Source organism: Plectropomus leopardus, chromosome 3, assembly GCF_008729295.1.
Source record: "Plectropomus leopardus isolate mb chromosome 3, YSFRI_Pleo_2.0, whole genome shotgun sequence".
Lineage (NCBI taxonomy): Eukaryota > Metazoa > Chordata > Actinopteri > Perciformes > Serranidae > Plectropomus > Plectropomus leopardus.
The window spans coordinates 34781275-34794271 of record NC_056465.1 but is presented as its reverse complement, the minus strand read 5'-3'; the positions used below and the strand labels follow the sequence as shown (position 1 = coordinate 34794271).

Below are 12997 nucleotides of genomic sequence, written 5' to 3'. Positions count from 1 at the left end.
GTTTGGACTGAAAATCCAAATTCTTAGTGGAATTTTTAGTACAATCAAACATTGAACAAGACGTTTTAGGCAACCAAAACATTACAGTTCACTTTCATGAACTGAAAAAAACACTGAAATAACAAAAAGACGGTTATAACTGTACTCTGTAAATCTGTGGATTCACGGTGGTTAAGTTTCCTCACCAACGTTGTCCTCGTGGTTGCGACTTGTCAACAAACAGCACCTAATGTTACTAAAAGCGGCCATGCCCTTGATAATGTATAACTTTAAGCCTTAATAACATTTAAACGGCTGAGTTTTATACTAATTCACCCTCTGTTCAGCTGTCAGGAATGTTGAAATTAATTATAGACGCCAAAATCGTTTTTTGTACCAGGCTGTAAATATTTCTGCTGTACAGTCGGGGATCGAAACATGGGGGTCTAGAGATTTGCTCCGTTTTGGAGCCAGCCTCAAATGGCTGTTAGAGGAACTGCAGTTTTTGGCACTTCTGTGTTGGCTTCATTTTTCAGCCCCAGAAGGTGCTGCTTGGATACATGTTATGTAAGAAGTAGAGTAAAAACTACAATATTTCCCTTTAAGATGAAATGAAGTTGGAGTATAAAATATTATAGAGTAGGGATAAAAAATAAAGTATGTCAAAGTACATTACTTGAGTAAATATACTTCCACCAGTTTTTAGAATTACTGAGACTGGGCTGAATCTGGATTATAATGATACATTTTCTTTTTCTTTACAGATTTAATCCACGTTTCTGCTATGCTGCATTTGAGTAAGGTAAGAACCAGTATTTCTGTAATACACATAATTCTATACTTCATGATACGGAGATAGTCAGTTTCAAAATTCCCTTCTTTGGTCCTGCATTTTGATGCATACACATATGTATCACTTTTTTTTTAACCCTTTGAAACCTGGGAAAACTGGCTTGATTTCTTTCAAAAACACGAGAAGAACTCAATAAGCAACTTGAAAAGCAATGACCCAAAAATTAGTAAGAAATTAGTGAAAAAGGACAAGAAAATTACCTGAGAAATTAGAAAAAAAAGAAGAAAAAGTAAACAAACAATCAAGCAAAAATTTTAAAGAAAAAACAAAAAATATCCTGAGCCAAAAAAGCTTAAAAAATAAAATACTTCTCTACAGTTACTTGAACATCTTCTACAATGAAATTTAGTGATTTCTCAGGTTTCAGAGGGTCAAAATGACAAAAATTCTCTGGTTACACCTTCTCAGCTGTATTCTATGATGGAAAACTGAATGTCTTTTGGCCAAAGTTAAACATTTTGATATATTAACTAACTGCATTTTTTAAATTACAACTTCTGTTTTCCCAAACTAGGGGGATTTTGTGTGGGTGGACTCTGGCGTCGGGGTGCCGATCGGGGCGGAGGTCAGGGTGACAGACACTGGACAGCTCCAGCTGGTTGACGATGAAGGAAAGGTACAAAACAGCACAAGAATTACCTTTTTTTTTACATCCAGGAAATTGAGTTCAAGCTTTTAATATATATCTCTTTTATAACATGCACACAGGAGCACAAGATCAACAAGAAGACGGAGGGCGCCATCCGGCCCATGCACCCCACCTCCGTGAAGGGCGTGGACGACATGATAAGACTGGGAGACCTCAACGAGGCCGGGCTCCTCAGGAACCTCCTGGTGCGACACAAAGAAGGATCCATCTACGTAGGTTTCTATTTCGGTCTGAACCACCTAGTTTTATGATGTCCATAACCTGCTGTGGAAATGCTTACTCGCCTACATCTTCTTGAGCCGTGAATGGCTTTTCTATCTCAGACTTTGCCCTGTAGTTTATCACAGTGCCGTTTGTCTCCATAGAGACGAACGAGCCTCTGTTGAAAGAGACGTCTCAGTGTCTCTGTGTCGTCAAAGCTCAGCAGTGTGTGTTCAATTATGAATCAGGCCATTTTGTTGTATGAAAATACTGCGACTAAATGCTGCGGGCAGAATTGACTAAGGCTGATATTTCTTTGTGTTGGACTTGTTGCTCATGTTATAAAGCACAGAATTAAATAGCTTTTCTTTATATTAATCAATCCATGAAATCTTTGGATCTTAGACCCTCTTACTAAATTTATAAAAGGATGATTTCACAAAGATATGGTCAAAAAGGGCCTTCTTCATGAGAAAGACACAAACAAAAAACTCCCAAACCAACTTCACAGATATGACGGATTATCGCCCTTTTTACTGCACAATGAAAACAACACCGTGTGTTTGTTGATCTAAATGCACCATTTTTTTAAAAATGCGACATTATGTCCTTACAAAGGTGCTGAATTTTAATTGATTTTTTATTCTGTATAGGCCTTTATTATTGTTCCATACATCTCTGTTCTAGGATTCAATAAAAGCAGTTTCTATTATCCTCTTTTCTTATAATTTTTATATATATATACGTATAATAAATGTATATGTAAATGAACACTCACAGATATGACGGATTATCGCCCTTTTCCTGCACAATGTATGTATTTATGTATGTGTATTTGTTTATATTTATTTATATATATAAATGTAGAGAGAAATCTTATTTTATATTTATTTATATTATTTTATTTACCTTTTTTGAAATATATCTTCCTGTTTAAAAAAAAACAAAAAAACAAAACAGAAGTACAGATGTAATGCTGGTTAGAAATAAATGGCGATGTCATGGTCTGAAAAACAAAGAAATATTTAGATCTAATGAATCATATTTTTAGAATACGCATCTTGTGCATTGCTGCAGTAAACAAACAGGGTCACTGGCTCGATGTGTTTTCACCACAGTCACTTGTCGATGCTCACACACTCTCCTCAGTTGTGCTTGTGTGTGATGTTTAACACCCTCTCTGTTCTCAGACGTACACAGGCTCCATTCTGGTAGCAGTCAACCCTTACCAGCTGCTGCCCATCTACACCACCGACCATGTGCACATGTACACAGACCGACGGCTGGGCGAGCTGCCACCGCACGTCTTCGCCATCGCAGACAGCTGCTTCTTCAACATGCGCCGCAACCAAAAGAACCAGTGCTGCGTCATCAGGTCTGCTTTCATTTCAGGCTCATTTCAGATAATTATTTAGACTGCCAAATGAGTGATTTGTTAATTAAAACTTTATGCATGAAAAACTCAGTGAGACCATATGGATAACATTTTTTTAAAGTAAATTAATACATAAAATAAATAAATTTATAAATAAATACAGAATTAAATGCATAAATAAATATTTAGATATAATTAAAAATATGAAAATAAACTCGAGGATAAATAAATACAGAAATAAAAATCTATAAGTACACAAATGTTGAAACAGATAACTGCAAAAAATGGTCAGTCAGTTAACAGGACATAAATTAGTATCTTTAAAAAATTCTATATTTTTGTACAACTATTTTTTCTGTTTTTGTGCATGTTAATGAGGTAGGAGGTTCTAACCTCTGCATATATTTCTCAATATATGCACTCATTATATTTACATATTTGTTTCAGCATTAATTCTTCTTTTTTTAACTGCCACATTTTTTTTAACATTTATTTAATTTCTGTATTTATTTACACATTTATTGATTTCTTCATACTCAAATTTTGTCTTCCATAAGGGCAAACTCTTGCCCTTATGAGTACCTTGTTTATAACATACAAGCAATAAGTTTGACAAGTAATAGTTACAGAAAAATACATTATAGAGCTCAAACAATGAGTCAATAAATCAGTTAGTTGACAGCTGATAAAATCCAGGGTTTAAAGACAGGTTTATGTGTACTGTAACTGTAACAAATATTTGCAGTGCAGGAAAGAATTTAAATAGTGAACAGTGAAGGAAAAATGTGTTTTTCCATGCAGTGTAATTAACGTTAATAAATCTTTGTTTTCCTCGTCAGTGGAGAGTCGGGAGCAGGAAAAACAGAGAGCACCAAGCTCATGCTGCAGTTCCTGGCTGCAGTGAGCGGCCAGCATTCGTGGATCGAGCAGCAGATTCTTGAAGCAAATCCCATCTTGGAGGGTACGAAAAAACATAAACTTATAAAACCTCTTCATAATCAGTCAAATCCCCCTTTTTTAGCTTTATCTGCTTTGTTATTGCTCTTCTTTTCTCAGCCTTTGGTAATGCCAAAACCATCCGTAATGATAACTCCAGTCGTTTTGGGAAGTACATTGACATCAACTTCACCAAGGGTGGGGCCATCGAGGGGGCCCGCGTCGAGCAGTACCTGCTGGAGAAGTCCAGAGTGTGTCGTCAGGTGAGATTTAGCTGAAAGAGCAGCAATATGGTACAAGTCAAATTTTTTTTGTGGTAAAGAACATTAATTCTGCGTTCATGTGCAGGCGCCTCAGGAGAGAAACTACCACATCTTTTACTACATGCTGATGGGGATGGCCGCTGAGCAGAAGAAGATTCTTAACCTCGGAAACGCTGCTGAGTACAACTATCTGACCATGGTACGGAAATAAGTCTAAAAACTTGGGAAATCTGAATAAAATGCTGTCTGTATTCCTGTGATGCGTTCAGATGCCTTACACAAGCATGTTAACCTTTGAACCCTGAACAAATTTGTGCAATTTCTTTCAAAAACATGATGAAAAAGGCATTAAGAGACTTAGTAAGGAATGCTCCACAAATTGCAAGAAATTAGGAGATTTAAAAAGTAGGGATGCACAATAATTATCGGCCGATAACGAGACTCACGACGTCACACCGATAATTCAGATAATACAGTTTTTGGACGATAAATAGAACCGATAATATTATGCATAAATTGCTGTATTTTTGCCCCTGTTGCCATGTTTTCGCTCCACCAGCACTACACTCACTGCATTATGCTGCGTGTCAAAGTGCTGCGCCAGTATTTCTGCCGCGGTGTCTTCGGATGTCCGCTCCGCTCTCATTCTCCGCCGGTGTCACCGCGGGTGTCTCAGAAAGTCTGCTCCGCTCCCATTCTCCGCTGGTGTCTCCGCCGATGTCCGCTTCGCTCTCGTTCTCCGCCAATGTCTCCGCCAGTGTCTCCGAATGTCCGCTCCGCTCTCATTCTCAGCCGGTTTCTCCGCTGGTGTCCGTTGGCTCTCATTCTCTGCCGGTGTCTCCACGGTTGTCCACTCCGCTCTCATTCTTCGCCAGTGTCTCCGCCAGTGTCTCCACGGGTGTCCACTCCTCTCTCATTCTTTGCCGGTGTCTCCGCCGGTGTAGCTGCTCACCATATCTCAGCCTTTTATAAGAGTTCACGTTCAGATCATGTGTTTTTAATCACCAGGGTAACTGCACCAGCTGTGAAGGACGCGATGATGTGAAGGAATACGCTCACTTCCGCTCAGCTCTCAAGATCCTCATGTTCTCGGAGAATGACTCTTGGGAAATCTCCAAGCTGCTCGCTGCTATTCTTCACCTGGGCAACGTGGACTTTGAAGGTGAGCGGGACAGCACTAAAGTGGTATACACAGACTGTTAATATAACTAAATAATTGCATCTTTTTAGCCAATAATATTTATTTTTCATCTTGATTTCAGCCACCATAGTAAATAATCTAGAGGGCTGCGACATCCGCAAATCATCACATTTCAACATGGCGAGCCAACTCTTGGAGGTTTGTGTACTTTTTTTAACGCATCTAGATTAAAAGCAGCCGAGGTGTCTGACTGTTTTTATCACGTCAGGTGGATCTGAAAGCGCTGGAGAAGAGTCTGACTCAGCGCTCCTTCCTGACAATCAGAGAGAGCGTGACCAAACCTCTGACCTCGGCCCAGGCCGTGGACGGCAGGGACGCCTTTGTCAAGGTATTTTGAACTGCAGCTGGCAGTAGATGAAAAAGTCTTTATGATTTATCTCCTGAGCACCATTTTTAACACACTCTCGTTTATTTATCCCAAACTGGCAACCTCTTTTACAGGGGAGGCAGGGCCAAGAAAGCAGCTTAAAATGTTCCACACAAACAATGCAAAATCTGGCAACAAATAAATCACTTCTACAAACAGATAACAGACCTGAAATAGGCTAAGGACAGATGTTAACTCTTTAAAACCTTGGCAAATTGATTTCTTGTAAAAAACATTAGGTGAGGGCAATAACCAACTGAGGAAGAAATGAGACACAAGAAAATTACCCGAAAATTAGCAATGAAACAAAACAAACAAATTAAAGAATGGGAAAGTAAAACAACAAGAACAAATTGTCTAGAAATGGGCTGAAAGCAAGTGTTTAAATTTTTTTATTAATTCTGTATGATAATTTTAATCACATAATTCTGACTATTAGAAATATAGTTTTATGGACATTTTTTCCTAGCTTTCTTGCAAGTTGCTTGTTGCCTTTTTTCTCTATTTTCTATTTTGGAGAGAAATTGCACCGATGTGCTCAGAGGTCAGAGGGTTAAATATTTGTGAAAGGCACCTGAGAGCAGCACATGAAAAGTGGTGTCGCTTCAGGAGTCAAAGGGTTAACACTGGATTTTTCAAAGCATGGAATTAATACTGTGAGTGTTTGAATGAAAACCTCTGACGAAAAAACATCTGACATTTGGATATTTTGTGTTGTTGTTTCCACACAGTGTAAGGTGTTATATATAGTCAGTAAGTCAATAAGTTGTCCTCTGTGTTATTTGTCCAGGCGATTTATGGAAGACTTTTCCTTTGGGTCGTGGACAAAATCAACACTGCCGTTTACAAGCCACCTGAAGACTCCAAAGACGTCCGACAGTCCATCGGCTTGCTCGACATCTTCGGCTTTGAGAACTTCCTCAAAAACAGGTTGGTGATCGGACACTTTTACCAACCTTGAGACGTCAGAAATGAGGAGGACTGTGAGACTAAAGTGACTTTGTGTCCAGCACTGTTGACATGTTAAATACTTAAAATTTTACCTCTCAGGAAATAACACAGAATAATGTACTCCTCTGGAAAGAATAGTGTAAATCTTTGGAATGAACTAATTTTCCTCAGTTTTCACTCATTTATTCATTTCTTTGAGTTGTGTAACCCCCATGCTTGATGGAAAAATTGATGCTGCAGTTTCTTACAAAAACCCTTTCATACTTTCCAGAAGAAAGTATGAAAGGGTTCTTTTTGGGACATCAGAAATTATTTAAAAATATTTCTTTATATCTTCATTTCTCTCATTTAGGATGAAGATGTGCCAGTGCACATAAATAAGTGTGGTCCAAGTGCTTTCTGGTAGAAAGCTTTTGATTTTAACCAATGACTGTATATAAAGACGGACAATGTGTCTCCACTTCACCCCAATGAAGCCAAAATATCCAGGATTTCGCTGCACAGCAGTTATGGTCTCTGCAATCTTGAGTACCTGCCCAAACACCCATCAGATCAGAGCAATCGTGAGCACACTGATTTGCACGCACAGCTTTCTATTATGATGTGATGTCAACCCTCCTTTTTAAAGCATCAAATAACAAATTAAAACCAAACAGCAAATTGAAAACCATCAAAACAGAAACCATAATTGGGTAAAATTTTGAGCTTTTAGTTTGACCCATGTCCACTTAAACATTAAACCAAGACATCCATTTCTAGCAGAAAGACCTCTCTGCAACCATCTCCCAGCAGCACCCCAAGTAGCCTCTTCCCTGTTTTGTGTATGCCACTGCCAGGAAACGACATCTGGTGTACCTGTATTTTTGTCCGGGAGAAAACAGTAGATTTTTAGAGTCGGAGGGCAGGAAATAAAGATGGGAAGTTCTTCATATATCGTGAGAAATTTGGATGACTTTTAAACTCTGGGGGACAAAAAACAGGGGGTATCCCAGGAAAACCAGGAGGGCTGGCAAATATGCATTGGTAACAGCTCTCATTACGTAGATCTTCATTTGCTGCTGTTTTTAGAAACATAGAATACCTTGTTAAGTTGACTGTCTTTCTCTCCTCTTGTCCTGTTTTATTCGTTGCAGCTTTGAGCAGCTGTGCATCAACTTTGCCAACGAGCAGCTGCAGCAGTTCTTTGTCAGGCATGTTTTCAAGCTGGAGCAGGAGGAATATAACCGGGAAAACATTGTTTGGAAGCACATTGACTACAAAGACAACCAGCGCACCCTGGACGTGCTGGCCAACAAACCTCTGAACATGCTGGCGCTGATTGACGAGGAGAGCAACTTCCCCAAGGTCTGTATCCTCCTCGTAAATGTTTAATGTAACAAAAGAAAGCAGGTTTTAACTCTTGTCTGTTGTTCAGGGCACAGATGCCACACTGCTACAAAAACTGAATCAGGTCCACGGGAAAGGGGACATCTACATTTCCCCCAAGAACAACTATGAGACTCAGTTTGGAATCCAGCACTTTGCCGGAGAGGTCTACTATGATTCAAAAGGTACTTTTCCTTTTTTTCTCTTTTTAATCTTTTTTTTTTTTTTTAATTTGGAACCAGTGTTGTACAAATAATATACACAAAATCCAATTATATATTCTGGTGTTATTTTTTTTCCCTTCCGCACCTTCTTTGTGGTGTCAAACCCCATAAAGTAATATTTAAAAAATGAAAGAAAGGAGCATAAAAAGAAACTGATGTTGGTCTGGATTTTAAAGAGTTAAATGCACCCAACGTTCTGCTGCTCCATCGTTGCCCATAGTACGCTCTGCACACCGACAGTGCAGTGAATAACCAAGCACAATATATGTAAATAGATAATCTATTTGTGGCAGCAAATGTTTTAATTGTGGCTGCTACAAATAAAAGATGTGGGAAACCCTGGAACTGCTCGCATGGCTCTGGGTTTTCTTTTATTGGGCTTTTCATGACATACTGTTTTTTGGAATATCTTTATGACTTGCACTTTCCTAAAAATAAAGTCTGGATTATTTCCCCAAAAAAGAGCAGACTTTACTTAATGTATTAAAGAAAAAATACTTAAAATCTGCTAATTTCTGACAAAAAAAGAACACATCACTTAGTAGTCTCCAGATTGTTGGCCTGGCCGATTATTGGGGCCGATATTTGGCATTTTAATGTTTGCAGATAAAATTAATTAAACAGTGCAAAGAAAGTGTCAACATTTTATATGTTCATTTTTTATTTAAATATTCATTTGACTTTATAAAAAAAAATCAGGTTTGATTAAACATTTGCTAAATGCATTTAAACAAAGTTATGTGTTGGAGTTTGTTATATTCCAAATTCTAAATATTGACAGAAAGATTTTCATTTTTATTGTAAATTCATGTCTGTTGTAAATATCGGTTATCGGTCTCATTAACTACTAATAATTATTATCAGTCTTTAAAAACCAAAACTGGTCGACCCCTGATATGAGTATAATCGGCTGCTGATAAGCCTCACCTATCATAATTTTATTAGTACCTGGAAATAAGCTGTAAAATGTTTTTTTCAAGCTTTTTGAAGCAACAAACCATTCCGAGTCTGATGCAATGTTTTACCTCCGTCTGTCTTGTTTTTGTTTTAGGTTTCCTCGAGAAAAACCGTGACGCTCTCAGCTCAGATCTGATTCAGCTGGTGGAGACCTCCACCAATAAACTCCTCAAGAAGACATTTAAGGACGTGCTGTCCTCCAACGCGATCAAAAGCAGCACCAACCCCAGGATGATCATCACCACGGCCAGCAACAGCCTGCGGGTCAGTGCCGCCTGTAGCTTCAGCATCAGATATAATCCGTTTAAAATGACATTATGGTATGTAATCACTGACACCATGTGACGCTGGTTTGTGTCTCACAGCAAGCATCTGATAACAAGAAGCGTGTGCCAACTCTGACCGGCCAGTTCCGACAGTCTCTGGATTCCCTGATGAAAACACTGACTGTGTGCCAGCCGTACTTCATCCGCTGCATTAAACCCAACGACTTCAAGAAGCCCATGGTGAGGAGAGAAGCTGCAAAAATAAAACCTATTTTCACTTGTACCAAAAATCAGTGAAACATCCCCTCTGTGTCTCAGCTGTTTGACAGAGACCTGTGCATACGTCAGCTCCGCTACTCTGGGATGATGGAGACCATCAGGATCCGGAAAGCTGGATACCCCGTACGCTACACATTTGACGAGTTTCTGACTCGCTACCGTGTCCTTCTGAAAACGTCCCTCTGTGATCCCAAAATAGTAAGTTGGAGGTTACAATGTGATTATTTTGATCATAACATCCTTATCTCATCTTCTCTTGCTGTGTTTGTTATGGAGGATCAAACAGAACTAAATAAAATGCACAAGTAAATACAGAAATTAATTAATTAATTAAATTTTTAAATAAATGAATTGAATAAATGCTTTAATAAATACAGGAATAAATAAATAAATGCATAAATAAAATAATATATATCGTTGTTCAACAGTGTAGAAATTAAAGATTTAATTTTTTAAAAAAATTATGCCCTGTTTAATTAGCTTTCTGTTCATGCATTTATCTATTTATTTGCATATTTTTCAACATTTATTTATTTATTCTTTGTATATGAATTGTATTTATTTATTGCTATTGTTATTTACATGTATTTATTCTTGTATTTTTAATTTTTTAAAAAAGTCAGTGTATTTATGTGTTCCTATATTTATTTAATGTTTTTATTTCTGTATTTATTTGTTTACTTACATTTTTATTTTTCTATCCCTGTTTCTATTTATTTATTTATATCCCTATTATTTTTTTCCTGTATTTATTTACACATTTACTTGTGTATTGACACTTTAGTCATTTTTGTCCACCACAGTTTATATGTTGATTAATTTTGCTCAAACAGGAGAGTAAACAGAAATGCTGTGAAAGCATTTGTGAGTCTGTGCTCGCTGGAGAGGGCGACTGGAAGACCGGCAAGACCAAGATATTCCTCAAGGTGCTGCCTTTTATTTTTCATATACAGTCAGTTACAGTTGGTGATGAATGTCTGTAGAGGCGTGCAACAGCCAAAAATAATTCGAATGTTCTGAAAAACTGAGTACCTAATTGCTAATCACTTATGAATTCATGAATCTTAAAAACAAATTGAAACAGAACCACTTCCCTTTCTGAAATGTCAGCAAAAAATTCAAAACAAATTATTTGGTTAATTTTCTCAAGTAAGTATTCAGTAGCTCATAATATCTGAATTTGATTTGAATATTTCCACCAAAATAAAATTTAAAGCGAAATTTGCTTTTTTTTTCTCTCAGGACTTCCATGACACGATGCTCGAACTGGAGCGAATGAAAGAGCTAAATGCGAAAGCTCTTCTGATCCAGAAAGTCCTGAGAGGCTACAAATACAGGTATGAAAAAAAACTGTAAAATTAGCTGCTTTGTTTTATTTATTTGTTCGTCGCTCACGTGACTCCATGTCTGTATGATTCTTGCCCTCTAAAGGAGACAGTTTCTGAGGCAAAGGGCAGGCGCTCTTGTCATTCAGAAATACTGGAGAGGACACAAAGGCAGAAAGCTGTACAGAGTGGTGAGTCACTGTTAACCCCTTAGGGACAGTTTGCTGCATTTTACACAATTTTCATTCTTCATTTTTTTGATGATTTTGGCTATGTTTATGCATATGTTCTTAATTTTGGCAAGACTTTGTATTTTTGTTTAATCTTGGAATTTCCAGCTCAGCTTCCACAATAAGTCTAAAATACACAGTGAAAACAAAATTGTTTCATTCACACCGTTAAGTGCAAAAAAATGTTCCATTGAAACCCATTCAAATTGCAACTTTTTTATCCCACAACCATCAAAGCATAAAAACATTACTTGTATTATTTCTGGGTGTCATTCTGTGCTTTTGCTTTGGAATTTTTGATTTTTAGTATTTTCCACCCAATGACGTCCTTTTTGCCATATTTGGCATATGGAGAAAATACGTGCTATTTCCACTCAGTGACCTGTCACAATCAATGTTGCTGCAAATCATTGACATATCCCAGACTGTGATAATCATCAAAATTCATGTAGTATATTGAAAAAAAGTTTTTTTCCTTCTAAAAACACAGTGGCATCATTATAAAAACTTGGCAATTAAGTGTTAAAATTCTGAATATAAATAAATATTTTATATTTATGATTCAGACTGATGTCAGTTAAATTGATAAACTCAAGGAAAGTAGAAAATTATTTTAAAATGTGTTATTATTTAAACTGATTTTAAAATGCACATTTTGTGCACAGATGGATACGAGTGTGTGCAATATTAAAGCGGCTCCCTAAGGGTTAAACACATTAGTATTTATCAAAGTAAAAACACAATTAACCCCTTCAATCATTTCCGAATTCTAGGTCCAGCTTGGCTTTGCCAGGCTGCAGGCGCAGGTTCGATCTCGCCAGCTCCACTCTCAGTACAAGAGGAAGCGGGAGGCGTCCATCGTGCTGCAGGCCCAAATTAGAGGATATCTGGCAAGGAAGGAGTGGAAGAGGAAGAGAGACGCTGTGATCCTCCTGCAGGCGCACATCAGGGGCGGACTGGCAAGAAAGAAGACCAAAAAGATGAAGACAGATGTAAGTTCAGCTTTAAGGATCATGAGGAACTCTCTCTGGGTGACAGTTGTGTCAGAAGGTTAAAGTCCCTGCTGGTTTTATTGGTACAGTACTGGTTTATTGCCAGCCTTTTTCCTCTGACGTATTCCCACATTCCTTTGATGAACCCAGGTACCCTTTAACCCTTTGAAACCTGGATCAAAAGTCAGTTTTCTTGTGCGGCAGGCACAAGCACCAGGCCCCTTTCACAAGAATTTAGGTCTTTGTAACCTGAGAAATTTGGTTTAATTTATTTGAAATACTATGGAAACAGGCAACGAGCAACTTGGCAAGAGATATGCTGCTAATTTCAAAATATAGAGAAATAGTTACAAAAAAATGACATGAAAATTAAGTGAGCTTGTGTGTCTTTTTTAATGCGGAGAGAAAAGTATAACAGTAAGTATAAAAAAGGGAACATATCCAGAAAACTATATTTTCAGTTGATAATTATTACAATTATATATTTATTTATGTAACTTTTTTTCCTGCACTTTTTTCAATTTGTTTTGCTCTTTTTGTTGTTGTTATAATTCCAAACAGGTCATTTTAATGTAACTTTTACA

General features: G+C 37.5%; 1 protein-coding gene across 1 annotated transcript in view; it reads left to right on the top strand.

Moving 5' to 3' along the window:
* The first annotated feature begins 763 nt into the window (after window positions 1-763).
* LOC121963289 (unconventional myosin-VIIb) overlaps window positions 764-12997 on the top strand; it is a 31212-nt gene continuing 18978 nt past the window's right edge. Inside the window, 20 exon segments of the mRNA XM_042513599.1 lie at window positions 764-781; window positions 1347-1448; window positions 1541-1693; window positions 2873-3057; window positions 3897-4018; window positions 4114-4256; window positions 4342-4455; window positions 5265-5418; window positions 5519-5595; window positions 5666-5785; window positions 6615-6754; window positions 7909-8119; window positions 8190-8325; window positions 9416-9585; window positions 9687-9827; window positions 9906-10064; window positions 10700-10792; window positions 11109-11203; window positions 11298-11382; window positions 12195-12413. Of these exon segments, the coding sequence (XP_042369533.1) occupies window positions 764-781; window positions 1347-1448; window positions 1541-1693; window positions 2873-3057; window positions 3897-4018; window positions 4114-4256; window positions 4342-4455; window positions 5265-5418; window positions 5519-5595; window positions 5666-5785; window positions 6615-6754; window positions 7909-8119; window positions 8190-8325; window positions 9416-9585; window positions 9687-9827; window positions 9906-10064; window positions 10700-10792; window positions 11109-11203; window positions 11298-11382; window positions 12195-12413 (2637 nt within the window).